Below are 24,434 nucleotides of genomic sequence, written 5' to 3'. Positions count from 1 at the left end.
TACACATAGCTCCCCCTCCCCCCAAGTCACTGGAGGACAAAGGATGGGAGGGGCTCCCTCTGGAAGATTTTATAAGCCTAGTGACAGCGAGACGAAATCCCGAGTTTACATACAACATAAACACTTTATTAACAATCGCAGATCATCCCTGTGAGCCAAGTGGTCGACCCAGACATCCAGGACCCTGTAAACAGACCCAAACATGAGATTCTGAAGGGACACCCAGCAACTGGCAAACTCCCACCCCCAACTCGCAAATCTCCGTAGACTCTGTCTACATTTCCCACTCCAAGAGCTTCTCACCCATGGATATGGCAAAGCCTCCCTACCTCCACCAAGGGTCTAATGGGCCTGCTGATTCCCACCCCTGTCCCGCACTCACCAGCCACAAGTTCAGCGCAACCTCCGAGCTTCTCGCTCTGACTCCAACAGGGTGAGCACATCCCCCTCGCGCACGGGGCCTTTCACGTTGCGAATGATGGAGCGGCTCGTGTCGTCCATGAACTCCACGCGCACCTACGGGACCCATCGGAAGGACGCAAACGAGTTAGGGCCAGCCGCGGATAGGCACCGTAGGCTGGGCAACAGGTTTCGATTCAGAGGACGTGTTGGGACCGGTCCAGAGATACTTAGAAAGGGGACTCCGTCTGGGAGGCAGAGCCGAGCCAGGAAAGAAGCTCGAGAGAGCCAAGTCGTGGAGAACAAAGTTCTCGAGCGGCAAAAGCAGTTACCAGGAGGGAGAGCTGCAGCTCTGGTCCTGTTCGGGAGGAGTGCACACTCGGCAGGGCATGGAGCCACAAAGAGGTCGTAGGACGGGCTAAGCCACGAGAAAGAGGAACGTCGGAGCCTGGGGAGTGAGGTCGACGGAGCTCAGACTCGGTGGGCAGGGCCCTAGTGAGGTCTCGGGGCACTCCGGGAGCCCTGGGATATAGGGACTCCGGTTCTCAGGGTCCAGCTGGCCAGGCAGTCAACAGGGCTCAGATCCCGGGGCGTCCCGTCCCCCCCCCGCCGCCCCCCCAGCGCTCACCTGCGTGCACTGTCCTTGCGAGCCGGTCCTGCCCAAAACCTTGGTGACCTGGCGGAGAGAAGCTGGGATCAGACCTGGGGAGCCCGACCCCCCCATACACGCCATCTCTCTTCATCCCAGCCCCCAAATCAGGACCCCCACCTCACCCTGGCCAACTTGATAGGCTGCACACGGCTCGTGTCCATGATGGCGGCGCGGCGGCGGTCGGGCGGAGAGGGGTCACGTGCTCCGAGAAGACCTTTTATACTACATTCTAGCCCCGCCCACTCCCGCTCTCGCGAGACCATGAACGTTCTTCCCAGCAGCCCTCGCGGTAGAGTCACCAGCGTCCTTCAGTGCAAACGGAGGATGGCGTCCGCTACCCGCTTCATCCAGCGGCTGCGGAACTGGGCATCTGGGGTGCGCGGGGCTGAAAGGGCCGTACGAGGCGGGGAGGGGGGGCTGTGGGCACCGTGCGCCTTGGATCCGCTCCCGCTAATCCCCTTCCTCCTGCACCCTTGGGCCTGAGGCTTTTAGTGCCGAGATGCCCCTAGGCCGGAACCCGTGTCTCAGCCCGGGCCCCCAACTCGTGACTCCTTCAGCCAACACATCCACCTCCACCGCAGCCCTGGACCCATTCTGGTCTACTCCAGGACTTTCCTAACCCTGTATCTTGGGGCCCCGGCCCTGGCTTTCCTCTTCACCTCCAGGGCCCATATCCCTGTACCATCCCTGTACCATCGCCGACCTTCCCTTCTCCACCCTTGGGATGCCCCTGTTCCCTCGCCCTCTCCTCTCCTGGAGTGCCCTGCGGGTTGACCTCCTTCCTCTCCTCCCACAGCACGATTTGCAGGCGAAGTTGCAGCTGCGCTACCAGGAGATCTCCAAGCGGTGAGCCAGCCCCGCTCGCTGCCCACACACTACGTCCTTGTTCTGTTACTGTTACATCAAGAACAAAATTCGTATTCCGTTAGGCCCCCTTTGCGCTAGGCCGGAATCTTGCCTCCGGTCCCTGGCAGGATGTGGAAGCAGAGGTTTGCTTTTAACTTTCCTGTACTCTGAGCCGGCTGCTCGTGGAACAGTCAGGTTAGACATGAATTCAGCGCGGGGATCGTGTAGCTGTTCAGTCCTCAGTGTGGTCCTGCCAGTTGATGTTATCATACCCCAAGCTACAAATGTAAAAAATGTGAGGTTCAGCGAGACAATCATTTGCTTATAGTCACTCAGAAGCTAGAAAGTGACAGCTGGGATTTGAACCCAGAAGTGTCTTGATTCCAAACTCATTTATGTCCAAAGATTACTTAATATTTCCAAGCCTCTGCTGTGTCCTCAGGGATGCCAGCACAACAAGAAAAGTTATTATCCTCATTCCTTTCATGGAGCTCAAGTTCCAGGAAGAGTGAAACATAGTAGGGAAATAAACGCAACAGGTAAAAAGTATTCTGGAATTCTCTGAAGACAAAATGGAGTAAGCTGGAGGGTGGTTTCCTCAGGTCAGGTGGTCAGGAATGGTCTTTTTTCTGGGATTGACGTTTGAATCACCTGAATAATAAGGAGCCAGAGGATAATTATTGAAAGAATATTCTGGACGGAGGGAACAGTACACGCCAAGGCTGTCGAGGCCCGACAGAGCCAGAAGTAGGAAGGAGGCTAGTGTGGCTGGAACACATGAAGCAAAGGAGGGATAGCCCTATATTGGAAGTCAGAGGAGTAGGCAAAGGTAAGGCAGCCATTGAGGATTAGCATGAAAGGAAGACAACTAGCATTTGAATGACCAAATTTATATGAATGCCTACCTGTTGTAACTAATTCCAAATATCAGAAGTTTGAAGTTACTTTCTATCTAGGGTAGTTGGTGGGCCCCTTGAGGAAACCCGTTTATAAAATTTCTAACCTCCTTAGGGTAGTGGCGCCCCCTAGTGCGATGCATGTGTGTCTGTTGGGCACCTGATTCTTAATTCTTCTGCTAGGTTGCAGAAAGCTGTGGCCACACCCACAGGGGGGTCATCTGCCCTCCAGGGGTTAAGCAAATTCTAATTGCCCCATGGAATATTGCCTTTTTTTTTTTAAGATTTTATTTTTAAGTAATCTCTGCACCAAACGTGGGGCTTGAACTCACAATCCGGAGATCAAGAGTCGCATGCTCCACAGAGCCAGCCAGGGGCCCCAGGATATTGCTTTTATTTATTTATTTTATTCTTTAAAGACTTTATTTATTTATTTGACAGAGAGAGACACAGCGAGAGAGGTACACAAGCAGGGGGGAGTGGAGAGGGAGAAGCAGGCTTCCCTCTGAGCAGGGAGCCTGATGCGGGGCTTGATCCCAGAACCCTGGGATCATGACCTGAGCTGAAGACAGACGCTTAATGACTGAGCCACCCAGGGGCCCCTGTTTATTTGCTTTAAAGATTTTATTTATTTACCTATTTAGAGAGCGAGAGTGTGCGTGCGTGCGCACATGTGAGCTGGGGGCAGGGCAGAGGGAGGAGAAAGAGCATCTCAAGCAGACGCACACTGAGTGCAGAGCCTGACGTAGGGACCCTGAGATCATGACCTGACCCAAAACCAAGTGTGGGACACTTAACCGACTGAGCCACCCAGGTGCCCCAGGATATTGGTTTTAATATTAAATTTTTATATTTTCATATTTCTCATTTTTTTATACAATGGCTATCACTTGTTTTAAGAAAAACTTAAGTCCTGGCAAAACAGTTACCAAATTATTTTAAAACATGGTTGAATGAAAACCTGATGATTTTATGATTTCTCTATTTTTTCGGCCTTTCCTCTCTGCTGTGTTTTCCAGGGAGGCTTCATTGTTTTGAAGTTAGTGTTTCCATTTTAGGCTTCTGGCTTCTTTGTAAATTCACCCTAGGTTTTAGCCCAACCCAGGACAGAGCTCTATTCACTCGTCCATCCCCCCCCCAGCCCAGCTCCGGCTATAGTGTTGGCGGCCAGGCAGGAAATGCAGGGACCTCAGAGGACAAGGTGCTCTTTGAGTAATAAGCCTTGATCCCAGTAAGATTCTTCAGAGAGTTCCTGAGATAACCAGAAACCCAGGAATTCTGGAGCCTGGCCTTTGAAAACAAAGACCCTCAGAATAAGCTAAGTCTGGGGCTATTGCCCAAGCATTTATACAGTGTGACTACTGGATATGAGGTGGGCAGAGCCTCAGACCCTGGCCTCTTCATTTCCTGAGCTCCTGCAGGTGGAAGTGGGGCCAGATGCAAGCTTTGGGCCTCGGTGGGGTGGGAACAGGGCTGGGTGTCCAGGCTGGGCTGCCCCCTTCCCTGAGAAGCCTTAGAAAAGGTCCTGCATACATTTGGGGCATATCTAGGCCTTGCCTTCCAGCACCTTCACATTCAAAGCAGAGACTGCTACCTGCTTCAGGGCCTTGGATCTTTCCTACCCGTACATCCACGACAGTGTGCTGAGGGATTCCCCTGGCCTGCAGCCCAGTGACTGAGGCGGCCCAGGCTAGCCTAGCCAGAGTGACTTTCTCTTAGGGGCGCCTGGGGGGCTCATTCAGTTAAGCATCTGACTGGGTTTCCACTCAGGTCATGATCTTGGGGTTGGAGATCAAGCCCCATGTCAGGGTCTGTGCACAGGGTGGAGTCGGCTTGAGAATCTTTCCCCATCCCTCTGCCCTCTCCTCCCCTCCCCTCCCCTCCCCTCTGGTATGTGCGAGCACGCTCGTGCTCTCTCAAATAAATAAATAAAATCTTTTTTAAAAAAGTGGCTTTCTGTTAGCCTCAAAGGTGGTGTTCTTTTCCCTCAGAACTCAGCCTCCTCCCAAGCTCCCTGTGGGCCCCAGCCACAAGCTCTCCAGCAACTACTACTGCACTCGTGATGGCCGCCGGGAAACCTTGCCACCCTCAATCGTCATGTCCTCACAGAAGGTATTGGCGTCAGGCAAGCCTGCAGAGAGGTGAGGACATCACAGCCTGAAACGAGCCCTTTCTCTTGCTTGTGCTTTTCAAGGTCTCACTTAACTGAGCCATCAACTGTGTCAGGAACTGTGCTTCGGAGGCTTTTCAGGGGAGAGCTCTTTGAATCCCCACCCAGCCCAGGGTAGGGGTTGGGGCCTCAGCCAGGGGAGCGTTTCCTACAAAGCAAATGAAGCTCCAGGCTCCCATCAAGGGCTCTGGGAGAAGACCAGGCGTTGTTTTTGTAGGTTTTTTTTTTTTTTAATTGAGATGTAATTGACACATAACATTATGTGAGTTTCAAGTGTACAGTGTAAAGATTTGATGTTTGTGTACATTGTGAAATGATCACCACAGTAAGTCTTCTTACCAGTCACCACACACAGATTTACACGTTTTTTTCTTGTGATGAGAACCTTTAAGATCTACTCTCTTAGCAGCTTTCAAATATGCAAGAGTATTGTTCATGCTGTACAGTACATCCCTGGGACTTATTTATTTTATAATTGGAAGTTTGTACCTTTTGGCCCCCTTCACTCATTTCACCCACCCCGTACCTGTCTCCTGCCTCTGGTGACCATCACCAGTTTTGTTTTTAGATTCCACACATAAGTGAGATCCTACAGTATTTGTCTCATTTATTTCACTTGGCATAGTACTCTCAGGGTCCATACATGTTGTTGCAAATGGAGGATTTCCTTCTTTATTTTATGGCTGAAAAGTATTCCATTCTGTGTGTATACCTGTGTGTATTACGTATGTGTATATATACACACACCGCCCACATTTTCTTTGTACTCTTAAAGAATTGTATTTTTTTTTTAAGTAGGCTCCACACCCAACTGGGGCTTTTTTTTTTTTTAAGATTTTTATTTTTTATTTCTTCATGAGAGAGAGAGGCATAGGGAGAAGCAGACTCCCCGTGGAGCAGGAAGCCCGATGCAGGACTTGATCACAAGACCCTGGGATCATGACCTGAACTGAAGGCAGACACTTAACCGACTGAGCCACCCAGGCGCCCCCCAACATGGGGCTTGAACTCACAACCCTGAAATCAAGAGTCAGATGCTCCACTGACTGAACCAGCCAGGCGCCCCAAAAAAAGAATTGTATAAATCTCAGGCCCCTTAAAATCGGTTTGGTCCCTGGCCTCAGGTGCCTTCTCTTAAATAAACGGGGACGATAACAGTATCTACTTTAGGGAGTTTATCTCAGTCCACTTGGCTGCTATGACAGTATCATAGACTGCAGTGGCTTATAAACAACAAATATATTTCCCACAGTTCTGGAGGCTGGGAAGTCCACAATCAAGGTGCTGGCAGATTCCATGTCTGGCGAGGGCACTCTTGGTTCACAGATGGCATTTTCTTGCTATGTCCTCACATGGTGGAAGGGTTAAGGGGTGTCTAGGATCTCTTATAAGGGCACTAATCCCATTCATGAGGGCTCTTCCCTCAGGACCTAATCACCTCCCGAGTGCTCTACCTCCAAATACCATCATGTTGGGGGTTGCAGTTTCAACATAGGAGTCTGGGAGAGACAAAACATTCAGTCTATAGCAGAGTTGTTATGAAGGTTAATCTTCATAATTAACATCTGTAAGGTTTTAGAATGGAGTCAATGTCATGCCTGCCAGTTACTTATCTCTCCACAAGTTGGGCAGTGATGGCCCCTGTTGGAGAAGAGGAAATTGAGGCACAGAGAGGCCATGTGACCTAACCCGGTCTCACAGCTAGTGGGGAGCAGAAGCAGGATTTCAAACCAGTTTGCTCAGACCCCAGTGGTGTCTGGGCTCTACAGCCAGTTCATCGTGTGGTCTGCAGCCAATGTTTCGGCTTTCTTGAGCCTCAGTTTCTTCATCTGTAAAACGGGGATGGTGGGCTTGCAGTGTGACAAGCTCTGTAAGGTGACGAGGCCAGGTAGGGCCTGCTGTATAGTTTGAACTCGGTGAATGGTCCTTGTTACCTTCTAATTCGCCAGAGTCCAGCACCAGACTGGCACACTACCCAATTCCCCCCAGACCGCCTCACCTGCCCCTGGGATGCCTGCATTTCCTAGGGAGGCTGCTTCTGCCTCTTCCACCTCCTTCAGACTCCTGGGAGGGTGGGAGGCCCTGGAACCCCTGCTCCTGGGAGCATCCTCCACAATGAGAGCCTGCCCGCCCACCTCCTCTCCCTTTGGACTTACCATGTGTGCAAGCCTCTCCAGCCCTAGGCACCAGGGGCTTGGGTGTCTCAGGAGGCACCTGCCTTGGATTTGTTGTCACGGTGTCTCTCCTTGGGGCTCACTCTGGGCCAAACGGTGTATTCTTCTTCTTCTTTTTTTTTTTTTAAGATTTATTTATCTTTATTTACACACACAAGCAGGGGGAGGGGCAGAGGGAGAGAGAGAGAGGGGAAGCAGACTTCCGCTCAGTGGGGAACCTGATGCAGGGCTCAGTCTCAGGACCCTGAGATCATGACCTGAACTGAAACCAAGAGTCTGACACCTAACCGATTGAACCACCCAGGCGCCCCAAAAGGTGTATTTTTCAATTGCACTTGACTCTCAGCCTCATTAGACTATGGCCTGGTCTTAGTGCTGTGCTGGGGCACATGCAGCGCCTGCCACGTGGCAAGTGCTCAGCACCCAAGGGAGGAGAGAGCAGTGGGCACACGTCGCCTGATTGCTTGGCTCTTTTGCCAGTGTCCTGTTTCGGGGCAGCAGGAATGGGGTGCTCGTCCACCCTGGGGCCACAAGTGGGAAGGGGTGCTAGAGGAGGAGCCCAGCTATTTATGGCTGGCTTTGAGCTCAGGAGCCAGGGCAGGCTGACTGGGGGTTCACATGGGGGCTTGGGCAGGAAGGGGGCTGGCCAGCTCCCAGCAAGGGTTGCCTGACCCTTTGGGGGACCCCGGTGAAGGAGTTTGGGCACTCTGAAACACTCTCACTCTGGCCTACAGACCCAGAGTCTCGGCAGGTGTGGTCTTGCTGGGCACAGGTGTGGGCTCCCTCAGATCCCTCCTCGCTGCTCTCTGGAGACCTGGCCCTAAGCAAAGTCTCTTTTCCCTTCCAGCTCGGCTGCAGCTGCCACAGGGAAGAAGGCTGTGTCCCCAGCTCCTCCCATGAAGAGGTGGGAACTGTCCAAGGACCAGCCTTACCTGTGACTCTGCCCCCGCCCCACCTGGAGCACCTGGCTGGGCCCTCAGGGCCACCTGACTGCTTCCCCTCCTTGTATTCCTTCCGGGGAGAATGCGACCTAATTTATGACAAATACACCTAGCTCTCCAGTATCACTTCCGTTCTGACTTTTGAAGCCCCGTACGACTTATCTGGATTTCCTGGTGAAGACTCTTCACTCTGCCAGCACTCCAGGGGCAGGGGAGGGAGGAGGGGTTCGTGAGCTTCAGGGTGACACGCTGTCACTGGGCAACGAGTCTGATGCCATGGGGTCCAGGGGCTCTGGCATTGTCACCATCCCTTCCCTGGGGGCCTGGCTAACCTAGAGAGCAGTACGCTGGGTTCCAGGGCCTGTGGGTGTTTGGGGGGGGCACTGATGGTGAAGGACTGCGGGGCTGAACACAAGCTGCTCCCTTAGGTTTCTCAGGAGCTCCTGTTGCCATTGCTCATGAGGACACCAGCCAGCACCCCTCCACCGCCGCCCCCATCTGACTGTGAGCACCCTACAGCTTGGTGGGGGTGACCGAGGACAGCGGGGCAACTCCCAGGGAAGGCTCACCTAGGACAGGTGAGGGAAGGCCTCCCTGAGCCAGAAACCTTTCTTTTCTTTTTTTTTTTTTTTTTTAAGATTTTATTTATTTATTTGAGAGAGAGAGAGCGCACGTGAGAGGGGGGAGGGTCAGAGGGAGAAGCAGACTCCCTGCCAAGCAGGGAACCCGATATGGGACTCGATCCCGGGACTCCAGGATCATGACCTGAGCCCAAGGCAGTCGCTTAACCAACTGAGCCACCCAGGCGCCCGAGCCAGAAACCTTTCTATGTGGGCCTGGGGAGCGAGGTGGGGTCAGCCTAGGAAAGGAAGGGGCTGGACCTTGTGGAGGAATGAGCAGTTGAGTGAAAGCAACCCAAGTCTGGCCGCAGGAGGAATGGGGAGCCATGTAGGGACCTCAAGTGGGGGTGTGTCATGGCTGCCCTCTGGAAGAACCCCACAGTCCTTCAGTAGGCAGAGGAGATGTGTGAAGATCAGGGTGCTGAGACTGCCCTGCTTTCTGGAAGCGCAGAGCAAGGCAGGAAAGGGTCCCAGTCCCAGGCAGGATGTATCCTGGAGCCCCAGAGTGGGCCATGTAAATGCTAGAAGCTCATCTGGGAGAAAACCCTGGGCTGCAGCCCCTAGGGCAGGCTTTCTGGAGGAGATGGGACTCTAATAGGAGCAAAGGTTGAGTCAGATTCAGAAAGGAGATTGGGAGGGAGAGGAAGTCTGAGGGCACAAGGAAGGCAGCCCCGAGGGCTTCCACAGACTGCAGGTAAGATATGCCATTGAAGGTTTCTGAATAGTTCTTATGACACAGACTTGAAATTTCACAAGGGAGTGGGGGTGGGAAGGAGGTCTGACACTGAGCTCTGTGTGCTCGGTACTGTTTTGAACATTTTCGGGATCTCAAATCCTTTGTGGAGCAATCCTGTGAGGTCATGGCTAGTGCCACACCCCTTCGGCAGAAAAACAAGAACGGAAGGACAAGAACCAGCTCAGGCTCACTGAAATTGAACCCGGCAGCTGATGAGTCTGCCTAACTACTACAAATCCATGACTTCAGCTTTTATCCCTGCACCCCTGAGACCTCTGAGCCTCAAAGATGGGACGCGCCCCACCCCTGCAGTGCACAGTCCTCTTTGTCACCTTTCCACCTGCCTCTGCACCTGTACACCTTAGCCTCTTACCCATTTCCCCTGGGCATCTGGGAGGTTTTGAAAGAACAAATCCAACACACATACATATACACTGTCCAAAAGCAGCTGTAACTTTCAACATTTTCAAATAGTGAAGCTTGCCAGCAACCTGCAAACAGAGCGCCTTGGAAAAATCTGGATGCTTTAGTGTTTCCCAGGAAACGGGGTGGGGGGTGGTGGTGGTAAATGCTTGCATACCTAACACTGAGGGACCGCCACGTGTCTGGGATTCTGCTGGCCATCAGACCCGTTGCTGCTTCTGAAGGCAGAGCTATGTATAAAATATTTATTTTCAAGAAAACACAGCCTCTGATTGGTTAGAAAGCCCGCAGAAGGTTTGTATTTTATGTGCCTATTGGTTGAGCATGAGAAGAGAAAGCCCACTGGCTGCCTTTGCGTATCTTGTTCCGGAAGAATCATACCCACCTACCTGTGAGGAAGACTGCAGGAGGCAGTGGGCGTGGGTGAGTGCATCCAGGTGCGAGGGACAGAACCCTTGATGGAAGCCAGGAACTTCTGGAAGTGTTTCGTTCATTTATTCACCAAATATTTAAGAGCCTACTATTGTGGCAGACGCTCTGCTAGGCACTGGGGATGCAATGAACAACACAGCATTCCCGTCCTGCAGTTGACCTTCTAGTGGGTCATCAGACACTAAGTCAAAGCAAGTAAGGTAGAAAAAGCTGGGTGCACAAGGGAAGCGGGGAGGAGGGAGGGGCTGGAGCCTGCCTGAGTGGAGTGGCTGCCATATTAAATATGATAATCAGTAACATTTGCTGCAGGATGCATGCAACACGGTCGATACTGTAAGTAGACAGCGAAGAGTTCGTTTACATCCCCACAGTTTCTAACTTCAAATGGGCCCAACATCTTTCGATATACCTTGTCACCGGGGAAAGTGGGTTAGAGCCTCATATTGTGGGTCCCCTCGTATTCGGACGTTTACGGTACTCTTAGCTGCGGGCGCTGCGGATCCTCGGGGCGTGGGCCCCGCCCCCGGCCGCGGCGCGCGTGCGCGGGGATAAAAGCGAGGACCCGTCGGCGCGTGGTCAGGGCTTGGGCGGGGGCGGTGCGGCAAGTGGCTGCATGGCGCAGGGCGGAGTGCGGCAGACAGCGGCCCTGGGCCTGGCGCTGCGGCTGCTGCTCGGCTTCGGGCTGGGCCTGGAGGCCGCCCCGACCCCGGTCCCGATCCAGTTCTTGGCCCAGGCCCCAGGTGAGTGAGCTCCGCGCACGCCGCGCGCGCACCCCTTGGGCGGCCCGGTCCGGCCCCGCGCGCCGGCGGCGCCTCGCCATTGGCTGTGCCGCTCGTTCGTCCCGGACACTCCCCCGGCACGTGGCTGGGGACTCTGGCGTGCCGGGAGCCTGGACTGTGAGCGAGCCATCTCCAGTGGGGGACCGTCGCCTGGGTGGCTCTCCGTGCTCACACCCCAGTCCTGCTCTGCTTTGGCGGACCTCTTTGTCACCTCCAAGCCGCCCTTCAGCCCAGCGTGGGCAGGAAGGCTAGTTGTAGGCTCTGGTTGTCCGACCTCTAACTGCGTGGCGGGTCACCTGGCGCCTCTTGCAGCAGCTGCTCCGACTACACCCTTGTCCGACCCTGAGGCCATATGGCTGAGTTTCCTGGGCGACCAGCCCCCGCCCTCCCCATCCCTGCGCCTTCCTCCTCTGGCCTTAGAGAACAAAAGGTTTCTCTCCCTCCCTGTGACCCCAGGCCCTTGGACACCTGCTCCTGGGCCTGAGTGATCTTGGTGGCCCTCTCTGAGGTTCCCAGAGGCGGCTGGGTGGGATAGAGTGACCTCCCTGTAGGCACAGGTGACTTCCTTTTCAGCTGTGAGTTCCTGTCTGATGTGGTCTCCTGCCTCACCCCAAAGCCCCTGCCTTTACAGGCCACATGTTCCTGGTTCATTTAAGGAGGCAGGACTCACTTTAACCAAGTACCAAATTCAACAAGTGGTCTCCTGTCCTCAGGACACTGAGATAGGGACTCCTAGTGTGCTCCTTTTACAGGGGAGGGAACTGAGGTTGAGAGGGAAAGTCACTGGTCACTTTTAACGCCTGTCTGACCCCACAGCCCTAGGAGGCCTGGTCTGCTGTGCTCTGCTCCCACTTTCCAGGAAGAACACACACTCCAGGGAGGGAGGTCTGGAGGTTGGCAGGGCTGAGAATGGCTAGACCTGGAGAGGAAGCCGCACCCAGAGACTGCCAGACACCCCCCCCCCCCGCCCCCCGTGGGTAGGGAAGGAAGCCAGCTCCAGGTCCGGCCACAGCTCTTCCTGGCTTTAAAGGTCAGGGACCGTGTGGGCCACAGGTATCATTGGGCCTGGAGGCCTGTGGAGGGACTGGCTATGGAGAGAAGGGGGTTTGGAGGCTCAGGCCCTCGGAGTGAAGGTGGAAGTGGCAAGAGTACCAGTAAAGACTGGAGTGCCCCTAGGTTGGGGCCAAGCAGGTATTTGTACCCCCCTCACTGAGCCCAGGAAGAGAGCCTTAAAGGCCATTCCTTTCCTCAATCTGTCAGGCTCCCTCCTGCTGGCCCACGTTCTAGGCCCTTCTGTGCTCCAGATCAGCATGTAGCCCGAGCCTCACTACCTGGGGTCCAGGAAGGCTCAGATCTCAATCAGGACACAGCCTCGACCCTTGTGTGACTTGTATGTGTACCGCCCTGGGCTTGCAGTCACGAGGTCCTGGCCCTGATCTCCACTGAGTGTCCCAGTCTGTGTGGATACCAGTTTGAGGACCATTGTTGTAAGTGGAAGGCAGAGCTTCAGGCGTCTCTGAGAGGTGCATGAGATCCTTTCCAAGAAAGAAGCTGAGATCTGAAGGCTGAGGAGGAATCACCAGTTGCAGAGTGGGGGGAAGAGAGGAGGCACTGGGCCAGCGATCAGCACGGGCAAAGTCCCGGAGGTGGAAATGAGCCGGGCCTCTTGGAGAACAGCGAGGAGTCCAGGACATAGGGAGCTGGATGAAGAGGAAGAAGGAGGGAGGAGGTGAGGTCCAGGAAGTGTTCACAGCCACATAGACAAAATAGGGATTTGGTGTGAAAGGGTCAGGGGACTGGGGCATGGTTTTGAGCAGAGGGGAGGGCAAGGGCAGGTGACTGAATGATGTGACTCAGTGAAGTCCCCAGTGTCCAAATGGAGATGGGGACGGGGCCTGGTGAGGAGATGGCGCATTCAGGATGGGGAAAGTGGTCGGATCTGGAAGGAATTTAGGAGGTGAGTGGACAACCCTTGGTAACTAAGCAGGTCCTCTGCCCAGGCCCTCTGTTTCCCATTGGCTAAGCAGGGGGGCTATAACGGGCCCTGCTGACCCAGACCATGGGCCCGGTCCAGGTCAGGTTCAGAGATGGCTCCTACCCCAGTCTGTTTAACCGTGGATTTTGGAGAGCCTCTGGGGGAGACCATCTGGCCTGGAGCCTGGTAAAGACTCTGGGATCAGTGAGATCTGGGTTCAGAGCTGGGCTCTGCCACCAGCCCTGCAGCCCGAGGCCTTGCCTCTCTCCTCAGTGCCTTCTGCAGCATGGGGATGGCAGTAGAACCTGCCCTCCAAGCCTCGCACGGAGTAGGTCCTCAGCAAATGGTGGCTACCAGTGTCATTTTAGCGCCCTGGGACCTGGCCTTTCTCCTGGTGGTCGCGGTCTATAACCACTGTGCCCCGGGGGGGGGGGCGGGGGGCGCGACTCGGGCCTCCCAGACCTCACTTGTGTGCATCTTGCAGGCTCGTGCCCGCCCACCAGCTTCCAGTGCCGCACCAGTGGCTTCTGCGTGCCCCTCACTCTGCGCTGCGACAGGGACAAGGACTGCCCCGACGGCAGCGATGAGGAGGAGTGCAGTGAGTAGCCGTGCTCCGGGGCGGGGCTTGAGGGGGCGGGGCCGCGGGAGGTGAGGTGCTTGTGAGGGGTGTGGCCTTCAGGCGGGGGGGCGGGGCCTGAGGATGGGCAGGGCTTACAAGAAGAGGTGGGTTTACTAGGAAGCGGACTTAGCGGGGGGCCTTGGGAAGAGGAACTTTCAGGGAGGCCAGTCCTTGGCAGATGGAGCTAACAACAGGGAATCTTTAGGATGCGTGGATTTTCTAGGGTTGCCTATTTCTGGAAGGCCGGGTGGAGGGGCGTTCTGCAGCACTGTTGGGTGGGTGTTTGGCACCTGACTGACCTTGTACCCCAGGAATCAAGCCTTGTGCCCAGGACGGAGAGTGCCAGCCACCCACTGGCAGCCCCTGCACTTGTGACAACGTCGATGACTGCCCAGATGGCATCGTGGAGAATGTTCACAACTGCAGTTCCCAGCCCTGCCCGGCGGGGGAGCTCCGCTGCCCGCTAGGCGGTGCCTGCATCCCACGCACCTGGCTCTGCGATGGCCATCCTGACTGTCCCGCCTCCAGTGATGAGCTTGGCTGTGGTGTGTGTCATGGGACCTCTGCCTGCCTGGAGGGGTGGGGCTGGGCGTTAGATAAGGACACCTGACACCTTCCGGTGGGTGACCAGGCTGAGGGTGTGGATGCTTGCATCCTCCCGTGCCTGCATCCCTGTGGGGGCAGTGGAAGATGAGCCCCAAGGCCCCCCAGGCATTTGGAACACCTGTTCGTGTCCGACCCCCCCCCCCATCCTCAGTGGCCACTCCCCAGCTGCTGAATGCCTGGACTTATTGCAGGAACTGAGACCCTCCAGCAAGGGACTGCCACGTCCACGGGGACCCCTGTGACCCCGCACAGTGTCCCCTCTCTCAGGAATGCTACAGCGAGCCCCGTTGGGGACCAGGATTCCGTTCAGTCTGGAAACCGGAGTGCTTATGGGGTTATCGCGGCTGCGGGTAAGATGACCAGGCCCTCCCACTCCTGGGGCCTGGGGAGGGCACAGGCTGCAGACGCCCCTTCTCCGTGTGGCTGACTCCTGCCTGTCTGTGCTCCGCAGTGGTGCTCAGTGCCGGTGTGGCTGCCATCTCCCTGTTCGTGCTGTTCCGGCTCTCTGCCCTGGGGTGCCTGCGCCCGCTGGGGCTGCTTATGGTCGTGAAGGAGTCCCTGCTGCTGTCCGACAGGAGGACCTCGCTGCTCTGAGGACGAGCTCTTGCCACCACAGCTGGTCCCTGAGCAGGGGCAGCTATGAGGACATGTACCCCTGCAGCTGCTGGCATACCAGCCCTCAGACGTGGGTCCTTCTGGCCGGGCAGCACCCGGACCTGAGCTCCTGAGCTGGCCCTGGAGAGGTTGGGGGTTCCGGGACCCTCCCCCTGGATTCAGGGAGCCTGGCTGGGGAGTATGTCACATCTGGAACTGAGGGGCTGGCCCCAGGCTGCTCCCGGGGGCGGGCCCGCACATAGACACTCCTGCTGCCCCCATCTGAAGGTGCTGATTAAAGTCACTTCACATCGTCTGCCTGCCTCTGGGGCTCTGTCTCCCTCTGCCCGGGCAGCCAGGGGTCTCCATTCCAGCCCCTCCTCCGTGGTGGACGTGTCCCGAGAGAGTAGGACTCAGGGACCCAGGCCTGGGCGCTCCCTTGGCCACTCTGCCTCTGGCTTCCTGGGGCAGCAGGGTGGTCTGCATTACCCGCCGGCTCCTGTGCAGAGGAGAGAACTTGGGCAGGGCCCCCTGGAGTCCTGGGGGGGCCGCCATCCATCAAGGCTTCTTCCTCTTTGAGATGTAAGCTGGGCATCCGAGGGTTGGTCTGGGCTCCACCCAGTTTTAAAATGTAGGCTTGATTATTGTGCAGGTGTGGGCTGCCGTTGAAAAGACTCACAGTTCCCAAAAGACGGTGGGGCAGGGGGTGCACACTCTGCCACACAGGGGAAGGAAGCCCCAGGGTCAGGAGGCAGAGGGAGGAGAATGGGGGCAAGAACCTTTATTGTGGTTCCCGTGGGAAGGAACAGGTGAGGCAGGGTAAGTGGGCTTGGGATTCGCTGATTTGAATAATCCCAGCGGGCTCTGGGGGCAGTGCTGTCTGTCCCATAGGTACCAGCTTGTTGACAGTGATGCCACTGGCTAGGGATGCCTGGGGCATCCGCCTGGGTCTGTGCTCTGCGTGGCCAGCCCCCAGAGACCTTAACCATCTGCAGCCAATGTTGTGGCTGGGCCGGCCCTTGTGGTTCTTATCGCTGGACGCATTTCAGCAAAGACTATCTGGGAACTTCGAGGAACGAGGGTGATGACTCACAGGTCCTCACAAGAGGGCACATGGCACCCTTGCAGGCCACACAGTGAGATCACAGGTAAAGAGAGGCAGTGTAGACCTGGGGCTTTGCCTTTGTTAGGGTCCCAGGGTGGGGTGTCCAGGGTTTTGTGGGTTCACTTTTTACTGGTGAATTTATTTTTTTAAAGATTTTATTTATTTATTTGAGAGAGAGCAGGAGCGGGGGGGAGAGGCAGAGGCAGAGGGAGAAGCAGACTCCCCCCCCCCCCCCCCCGAGCAGGGAGCCCGATGCGGGGCTCGATCCCAGGACCCTGGGACCATGACCTGAGCCAAAGGGAGATGCTTCACCGACTGAGCCCCCCAGGCGCCCCTTCACTGGTGAATTTAAAGCATAAGAAGAGGAATTGGGGTGGGGAGGGAGAAGTGGGGTCACTTGGGCAGTCAAGTATCTAGGCCACCCAGGGCTTTCGGAAGGAGGGAGCTTCAGGGGCGGGGCAGCCGAATTCCTTATCTAGCGGTGTTGCTCAGAGCTGGGTCTTACTGCTGGCGATAATGTTTATTCTGGAGGGACGTTGGCAGTCAGAGCTTGATGTCAGGAGCTGACAGTGCACTCTCCCCAGCTGTCTGGCAGCGGGGCCCGGGTGATCAGGGCAGCGGGATCCTGGCTCCGAGTGTGGGCTCTGGAAGGATTGGTTTACACATGAAATGTGCACTCTACTGGTGAGCTGTTTGCTGTCTCTGGGAACTGGCTAGCTCCATGAGGGACAGTGCCTCCTGGTCAGCGAGGCCCTGGATGCCAGAGCATCAGGAATACAGAAAATCTAGATCATACGCACCCTGATTGCTGGGTGTTGAGGGCAAGGCTCTTATCTAATCCTCATTTTTCTCATTTCCAAATGGTGTGGCCAGGGCCCCCTGTAGCCTCCTTTGCCAGGGCGGGACCTTCCTGACATCCCTGAAGCTGAACTGGGTGTCTGTCCCCGGCCGGGTCCATGCAGCCCACTGCTGGGAGAGCACCCAGGATCCCATGTAGGGTCTTGGGGCTCCCACATCTGGCAGGCAGGAAGCTGGCCCCTGACGATGAGATGCCGGGGAGGGGAAGAGTGAGCATGTGCACCAGGGAGGGTTTCCTGGGGGTGGTAAAGTTTGGCTTTGGAGCCCCACCTACCTCCCAGTGTGGGGAAGGTGGTTGAGGTAGGTTTTGGAGTCTGGGCCTTGGGCAGCATATGGGGGGCTGAGCGCTCTGTCAGGCAGCGCGGGTGGGGGGCAGCGGGAGTGAAGGCTTGGGGGGTGGGCTGCAGCGACCATAGGGGTCCCATCTCCTGGGGTATAAGGCCTTCCCTCAGCATCCGCTCAGCCAAGTATACTGAGGCGGAAGGAGAACATGGGCTTCTTCCCGCTGACGGGAAGGAGTCCTACCACAGGGTAGGATTTTCTTGTATTTATGTTTTTCTCCCTTTTGCTCAGGCAGGGTCAGCGTCAGTGGGTCAGAGGGCGAGGGAGGGGGGTAGGAGGCCACTTGTCACATGCCACCTAAGCAGAGGTCTGGCTTCTCCGTGGGCATCACGTGGGCTCAGTGGAGCAAACCTCCCCCACGGGTTCGCTGTCATGGGTGCTCTTCTGTTCCATGTATCGAACGGTGTCCTCTGGGGGCGACTTGGACGTCAGCATCTAGAATTTCTCTGTTACGTCTGGTGCCTTGGGATGGCCGGGTAGCGGGGCCACTCCCTCTCTCTGTGGCCCCCTGAGCAGGACGGCCTTCTCTCGTGGCGACTCAGGGCTCCTCAGAGTGCAGAGAGGAGACCACCAGATCTCCTCCAGCTGGATCCTGGAACCAGGCCAGCGTCACTTCTGATGGATTCTGTTGCTTCCGAGGAGTCCCAGGTCAGCCCAGATGTGTGGGGACCACACAAGGGCGTGAGTCCCGGGAGGACCCGGATCGCGGTGCCATCCTTGCAGACCAGCTTCCGCGAAGGGGGCAGAGGGCATGAGCTGGGGACGGGGCAGGCAGGGGTGGGGAGCTCCCTGTCCCCTTGAGCCAGCTGACTTTTGTGGGCTCATGGCTTTGCTCTCGGGGACATCTCTGTCATCTGCACGCTGGGACAAGCACAGGGACAGATGTCTGTTGCTCTGAGCATGCTGGGGTTTCAGCTGCCCTTGTTCCCCAGAGTGGGGCTCACTCTACTGTCCCGTGCAGTGAGTCACTTCCAAGAAACTGTGGGGATGGTCCAAGGTTTAAAGTGGGGAGGGTGTTTGGGGAGCCTAGGAGGAGGGGGCGTGGGCCAGGGCAGGTGGCTGGGAGGGGGTGGGGCAGGGCGGGGTAGGGCTGCAGGTGAGGATGGGAAGCAGGATGGAGGGGTGTGTGTGTGTGTGTGTGTGTATCTGTAACTCTTGCCATTCTTTTTTTTAATTGAGGAAAAATTCACATTATCAGTTTAAAGTGGACAACTCCTTGGCATTTAGTACACTCACAGTGTTGTGCACCTAGTTCTAAGACCTTGCCATGCCCCCAAAGGAAACTGCCCCCATTAGCACTCCCTCCGCATCTCCCTCCCCCTAGCCCCTGGCTCCTAATAACCCATTTTCTGTTTCTGTGGATTTGCTTGTTCAGGATATTTCATATGGATGCAATCCTACCATAGGTGGCCTTTTGATGCCTGGCTTCTTTCACTGAGCATCAAGTTTTCAAGGGTCTTCCCCCAATGTTTCCTTGTGCCCCTTTTTATTACCCCCCTCCATGACCCAGGCAACGAATGATTGGCTTCTGACAGTATAGATTCATTGCATTTCTATTTTTATTTAAATAATCTCTATACCCAATGTGGGGCTCAAAATCTCAACCCCGAGATCAAGAGTTGCATGCTCTTCCAACTGAGCCAGCCAGGTGCCCCTTAATTGCATGTCTAGACTCATATAGTAGGTAGCCTGTTTTATCTGGCGTTTTTTATCTGACATATTTATTTTAAGATCTGTACATATTGTTGCATGTACTAAAAGTTAACTCATTTTTATTACTAAGCCGTATTCTGTTGCATGGCTGTCCCACACTTATGTACCTAGTTCCCCTGTTGATGGATATTTGTGTCCTTTCCAATTTTTTTTTTTTAAGAACCTGCTGGAAGAATTTTTTTTTTAAGATTTTATTTATTTATTTGACAGATTGAGCACGAGCAGGGGGAGTAGCAGGCAGAGTGAGAGGGAGAAGCAGGGAGCCTGACGTGGGGCTCGATCCCAGGACCCTGAGATCATGACCTGGGCCAAAGGCAGCCGCGTAACTGACTGAGCCACCTGGGCACTCCTCCTTTCCAATTTTTTATTATTACAAATAAACCTGCTATGAACATTTAGGTCTAGGTTTGTTCGTGTGCTCTTATTTCTTTTGGTTAAGTACCCCAGGAATGGGGTGGTTGCATCACATGGTAGGTATATAATTTAATTTAACTTAATTTAATTTTTAAAAAGTAGGCTCCATGCCCAACATGGGGCTTGAACTCACAACGCCTGAGATCAAGATTTGCATGCTCTACCCACTGAACCAGCCAGGCGCCCCTATATATTTAATTTTGAAGAAACACCAAAATGCCTTACAATGTGGGTAGACTCTTACTTTCCCTCCCCCAGCAGTGTATTTATTCTTGTCCCTTCACTTGCTATGGGCAACCTTTTAAATTTTAGCCATTCTCGGGCGCCTGGGTGGCTCAGTCGGTTAAGCGTCTGCCTTCGGCTCAGGTCATGATCCCGGGGTCCTGGGATCGAGCCCCACATCGGGCTCCCTGCTCAGCGGGAAGCCTGCTTCTCCCTCTCCCTCTGCCTCTCTCCCTGCTCCTGCTCTCTCTCTCTTTCTGTATCTCTGTGTCTTAAATGAATAAATAAAATCTTTAAAAAAAAATAAATTTTAGCCATTGTCATAGGTGTGCAATGGTATTACATGGAGCCATTTTTTTATTGACGTGAAATTCATGTAACAGAAGACTAATCATTTTTAAAGTGAACAATTCCATGGCATTTAAGCACACTCATAATGTTATGCAACCAGCACCTCTAATAGGTAGCATGGGAATCTTTTCATGGGCTCGTAGCATCTCAGAAAATATCTGCTTGGGACTTTGACTGGGATTGCATTGCATTTCTAGGTTAATTTGTGGAGGAGAACAAATACTCACTGAGCACCGACTGGGTGGCAGGCATTGTAGGTGCTGGAGACTGGCCTTGAACCGAACAAGGCCCCCTCCCCCATGGAGGGGAGTGAGTGGAGGTGGGGTGAGGGGGCAGATGGTCAGCTACTAAACCCTACTAAACCAGTGCATCGGTGTCAGATGGTGCTAAGTTCTGGGGACTAAGAACCAAAGGAGGAGGGATGGGCATGCTGGGTTGGGGGAAAGAAGGGTCACTATCTTTATATATGATAATCAAAAGAGCTTTCCGGAACAGAGAGACATTCGAGTAGAGACCCAAAGGAAGTAGATGAACTGTGCAAGTATGTAAGTGGAGAGCATTCTGAGAAGCATAGACAGCAAGTGCAAAGGCCCTGAGGCAGAAGTGTGTTCCAGAAACAGGAAGTCTGGAGGGAGTGTGGAGGGGGTGGTGCAGTGGTAAGAGATGATGTCAGGGGGTGGGGCTGGGGAAGCACAGAGTGAGTGTAGTGAGATAGGTCCTTTGGGAGATTTCAGCAGAGAGGCGCATGCTCTGACTTAGGCTTTTAAGGGTCTTACTGCAGTGAGAAAAAAAAAAAGCCCTCTTTAAGGAAGTGATTTATCTAACTGAAAGCTTCTGGCTCAGGACTATGTTTTCTCATTTGTTTTGTTTTTGCCAGATTGGTTTAATAACAGCAGTGTCTAGGTACACTTTGTTCTGAAGCAGCAATTATGTTAATTTGTAATGCAGAATGAAAAGCCTTGCTGGGGAAGAAAGGGATCTTTCTGATACTTTTCTTCTATTCTCATTACAGTGTGAAATTTCCGCTTGCATGGAGTACTTTGGGTTACATGATTAAGTTTCTTCATTTAGGCAAAACGTATTTGCTATAGATGAATGTTCCCAGCCAGACAATCGCCAAGAGCCCAAATGTAGAACCAGCCGAAAGGTCCATCATCGGATGAATGGATAAACCCGATATGGCCCAGCCATACAATGGGGTATTATTCAGCCATAAAAAGGAATGAAGTCCTGTTACGCCACAACGTGGCTGAGCCTTGAAAATATCAAGCTAAGTGAAAGGAGCAGAAGGTCAGGTATCATATGATTCCATTCATATGCCATGCCCAGAATAGGTAAAGCTGTAGGGGCAGAAAGAGACTGGTTGCCGGGGGCTGGGGGAAAGAGGGATACGGGTGCGTAGCTAGAGGCTATGGGGTTTCTCCTTGAGGGCTGAAATGCCCTACAGTTCCTTGTAGTGCTCACTGCACAAAATCTGCAAATGTACTAAAACCAACCAAATTATGCATTTAAGTGGGTGAATTCTAGGGTATGTGGCTTGCCGTGGGCTGAGTTGTGTCCCCTCCAAACTTCTGTGCGGAAGCCCCAATCCTCTGTACCTCAAAACGTGACTGTATTTAGGGATGGGGCCTTTATTATTTATTTTTAATTTTTAAAATTGCAACAGGGCCTTTAAGGAGATGATTCAGGAAGCCATTTGGGTGGGCCTTGATCCAATATGTCTGGTGTCCTTCCAGGCAAAGGAAATTTGGATACACAGAGTGGCCTCATGGATGTGGACGTGGAGGGTCGACCACGTGAGGACACAGGGAGAAGGTGGCCACCTGCCAGCAGAAGAGGGAGGCCTCAGAGGGAACCAGTGGACTTGACCTTGGACTTCCAGTCTCCAGGACTGTGAGAAAAAACGTGTTTAAGCCCCGGAGTGTGGGGTATTTTGTTATGGTCGCCCTAGCAGGCTAAAATATGTGTCATATCTCAAAAGCTGTTTTATTTATTTTTTAAAATTTTATTTATTTGACAGCATAAGCAGGGAGGAGGGATCAGAGGCAGAGGGAGAAGCAGGCTCTCTGCCGAGCAGGGAGCCCGACGCGGGGCTCGATCCCAGCACCCTGGGATCATGACCTGAGTCGAAGGCAGATGTTCAACTGACGGAGCCTCCCAGGCTCCCTGCTCAGTGCGGAGTCTGCTTCTCCCTCTGTCCCACCCCCCAACTCATGTGCTCACTTGCTCTCTCTCTCAAAAATAAAATCTAAAAATAATAAAAACTATTTGTTAGATTAGTTGTCACAGCAAAATTAAGAGGAAAATACAGAGATTTCCCACATACCTCCTACCCCTCCCGGACATGCATAGCCCACCTTATGGATATCCCGGTCAGAGTGGTACGTTTGTTACAGCTCATGAACCTGACCTGTCATTATCACCTAAAGTCCATCAAGGTGCTCTCTTGGTGATGTACATTCTGTGGGTTTGGACAAGTCTGTAATGACGTGCGTCTATCATTGTAGGATCAATTACAGTGTTCTCACTGCCCTAAAAATCCTCTGTGCACTGCCTCTTCATCCCTCCCTCCAACTCTGGCAAGATCTTTTTACTGTCTTCACAGTTTTGCTTTTCCAGAATGTCATAGAGTTAGGATCATACGATCTGTAGACTCTTCAGATCGGCTTCTTTCCCTTGGTCAGATGCATTTCAGTTTCCTCCACACAGTTTCATGGCTTGATAGTTCATTTCTTTTTAGCGCTGAATAATATCCCAGTGTCTGGATGTCCTGCAGTTATCCATTTACTTACTGAAGGATATTTTGTTTGCTTCCAAGTCTTTGCAAATATGGATAAAACTGCTATAGACATCTGAGTGCAGGCTTTTGTGTGAACATAAGTTTTCAATACCTCTGGGTAAATACCAAGAAGCATGACTGAGGGATCGTATGGTAAGATAGTTTTGTATGATATGTTTAGTTTTGTCAGAAATCGCTAAACTGTCTTCCAGAGTGGCTGGACCATTTTGTATTCCCACCAGCAGTGAATGAGAGCCCTATTTGCTCCACAGCCTCGCCAGCATTCGGTGTTGTCAGTGTTTGTTGTTTTTTTTTTTTTTTTTTTAAGATGTTATTTATTTATTTGACAGAGAGACAGCGAGAGAGGGAACACAAACAGGGGGAGCGGGAGAGGGAGAAGCAGGCTTCGCCCCGAGCAGGGAGCCCGCCGCGGGGCTCGATCCCAGGACCCTGGGATCATGAGCTGAGCTGAAGGCAGATGCTTAACCAACTGAGCCACCCAGGCATCCCCAGTGTTAGGGTTTTTAATAGGTGTGTGGTCGTATCTTGTTTTAATTTGCAATTCCCTGATGACAGATGATGTGGAGCATCTTTTCGTATGCTTATTTGCCATGTGAATATGTTTTGGAATAGACAGTGGTTGCACAGCCTTGTGAATACACTAAATGCCACCAAAGTTTACCTTTAAATGTACTATATGCCACTGAAGTGTAATTTTATGTTATGTGGATTTCATCTCAATAAAAAAACCAAACCAAAAAAAAAAAAAGGGTGAAAGATGAATCAGCATATCTGTGTGCTGATGGGAATCATCTGGTTCAGAGGGAGCACTGTTGGGGTGGCTCCTCGCATAGGCAAGTGGGTTTGGGAGCGGGTGGCCGACTGGCTTCGCCTGGGCTTGGGTCATGTTGCTTACTCACAGCAGTGGAGGGAAGGCTGGGCTGGCATGTGGGTCTAGATGCAGGGTGGCAGGTTGGTGGGGGTGATGACTAAGGATGTGTCTTTTTTTATTTAAAAAAAATTTTTTTTATTTATTCATCTGAGACACAGAGATACAGAGAGAGAGAGAGAGAGCATGAGCAGGGGGAGACGCAGAGGGAGAGGGAGAAGCAGGCTCCCCGCTGAGCCAGCAGCCCCATGCTGGGCTCAATCCCACGACCCTGGGATCAGGGCTTGAGCCAAAGGCAGACGCTCAACCATCTGAGCCACTCAGGCGCCCCTCGGATGTGTCTTTCTGCTGGCTTCTATTTTCTCGGTGATGCCTCTGTTCTGCCACAAGAGTGGGGGAATGATGTCCCCATAAGGATGGGATGTCTGTGGCTTCTGTGCGTTTTGCCGGCTCTGCCAGGATCGCAGCGAACTACCTGTAGGTGGCACTCTCTCCCTTTACCATCCAGCCATGAGGATCCTTTTCACCACGTGCTTACCTTAGTTCATTTCCCGGTTCTTCCCGGGCGGGGGCGGGGATGGGGGTGGGGTTCCGGTGTTTTCTTTTGTCTCTAACCTTCCTCACTCGCTGTGCCATCAAGTGACCTTCAGCTTTGTGTTTTTCTTGTTGCAAAATATACATAGCATGGGGGCGCCAGGGTGGCTCTGTCGGTTAAGCATCTGCCTTGGGCTGAGATCATGATCTCAGGGTCCTGGGATTGAGCCCCACGTGGGACTCCCTGCTCAGCGGGGAGTCTGCTTCTTCCTCTCCCTCTGCGCCTCCCCTCCTCGTGCGCACGCCTCTCTAATAAATCTTTTTAAAAATATATACATAACATGAAGTTTACCGTTTTAACCATT

The 24,434-nt window shown here is 53.6% G+C and overlaps 3 protein-coding genes across 3 annotated transcripts; 2 read left to right on the top strand and 1 right to left on the bottom strand.

Annotated features, from left to right (window-relative positions):
• Positions 1 to 104: 104 nt before the first annotated feature.
• RPS28 (ribosomal protein S28) lies at positions 105 to 1,238 on the bottom strand. Its single transcript, XM_028093205.2, has 4 exons — positions 1,174 to 1,238; positions 1,028 to 1,075; positions 383 to 516; positions 105 to 184 (listed from the first exon to the last, which is right to left on the bottom strand). The coding sequence occupies exons 1-3, from the start codon at positions 1,210 to 1,212 to the stop codon at positions 394 to 396; spliced, it is 210 nt and encodes a 69-aa protein (XP_027949006.1). The 5' UTR covers positions 1,213 to 1,238; the 3' UTR covers positions 105 to 184; positions 383 to 393.
• Positions 1,239 to 1,337: 99 nt separating this feature from the next.
• Positions 1,338 to 8,204, top strand: NDUFA7 (NADH:ubiquinone oxidoreductase subunit A7). Its single transcript, XM_028093222.2, has 4 exons — positions 1,338 to 1,426; positions 1,848 to 1,897; positions 4,785 to 4,934; positions 7,985 to 8,204. Exons 1-4 carry the CDS (start codon positions 1,376 to 1,378, stop codon positions 8,073 to 8,075), a joined length of 342 nt encoding a protein of 113 aa, XP_027949023.1. The 5' UTR covers positions 1,338 to 1,375; the 3' UTR covers positions 8,076 to 8,204.
• Positions 8,205 to 10,836: 2,632 nt separating this feature from the next.
• CD320 (CD320 molecule) lies at positions 10,837 to 15,178 on the top strand. Its single transcript, XM_028093114.2, has 5 exons — positions 10,837 to 11,029; positions 13,528 to 13,641; positions 13,974 to 14,207; positions 14,460 to 14,618; positions 14,720 to 15,178. Exons 1-5 carry the CDS (start codon positions 10,903 to 10,905, stop codon positions 14,860 to 14,862), a joined length of 777 nt encoding a protein of 258 aa, XP_027948915.1. The 5' UTR covers positions 10,837 to 10,902; the 3' UTR covers positions 14,863 to 15,178.
• Positions 15,179 to 24,434: the final 9,256 nt, after the last annotated feature.

This window comes from Eumetopias jubatus, unplaced genomic scaffold, assembly GCF_037043125.1.
Source record: "Eumetopias jubatus isolate StellerSeaLion01/CBP00866 unplaced genomic scaffold, mEumJub1_p1.0 scaffold_1, whole genome shotgun sequence".
Classification (NCBI taxonomy): domain Eukaryota; kingdom Metazoa; phylum Chordata; class Mammalia; order Carnivora; family Otariidae; genus Eumetopias; species Eumetopias jubatus.
This window is presented reverse-complemented; position numbering and strand designations above follow the sequence as displayed.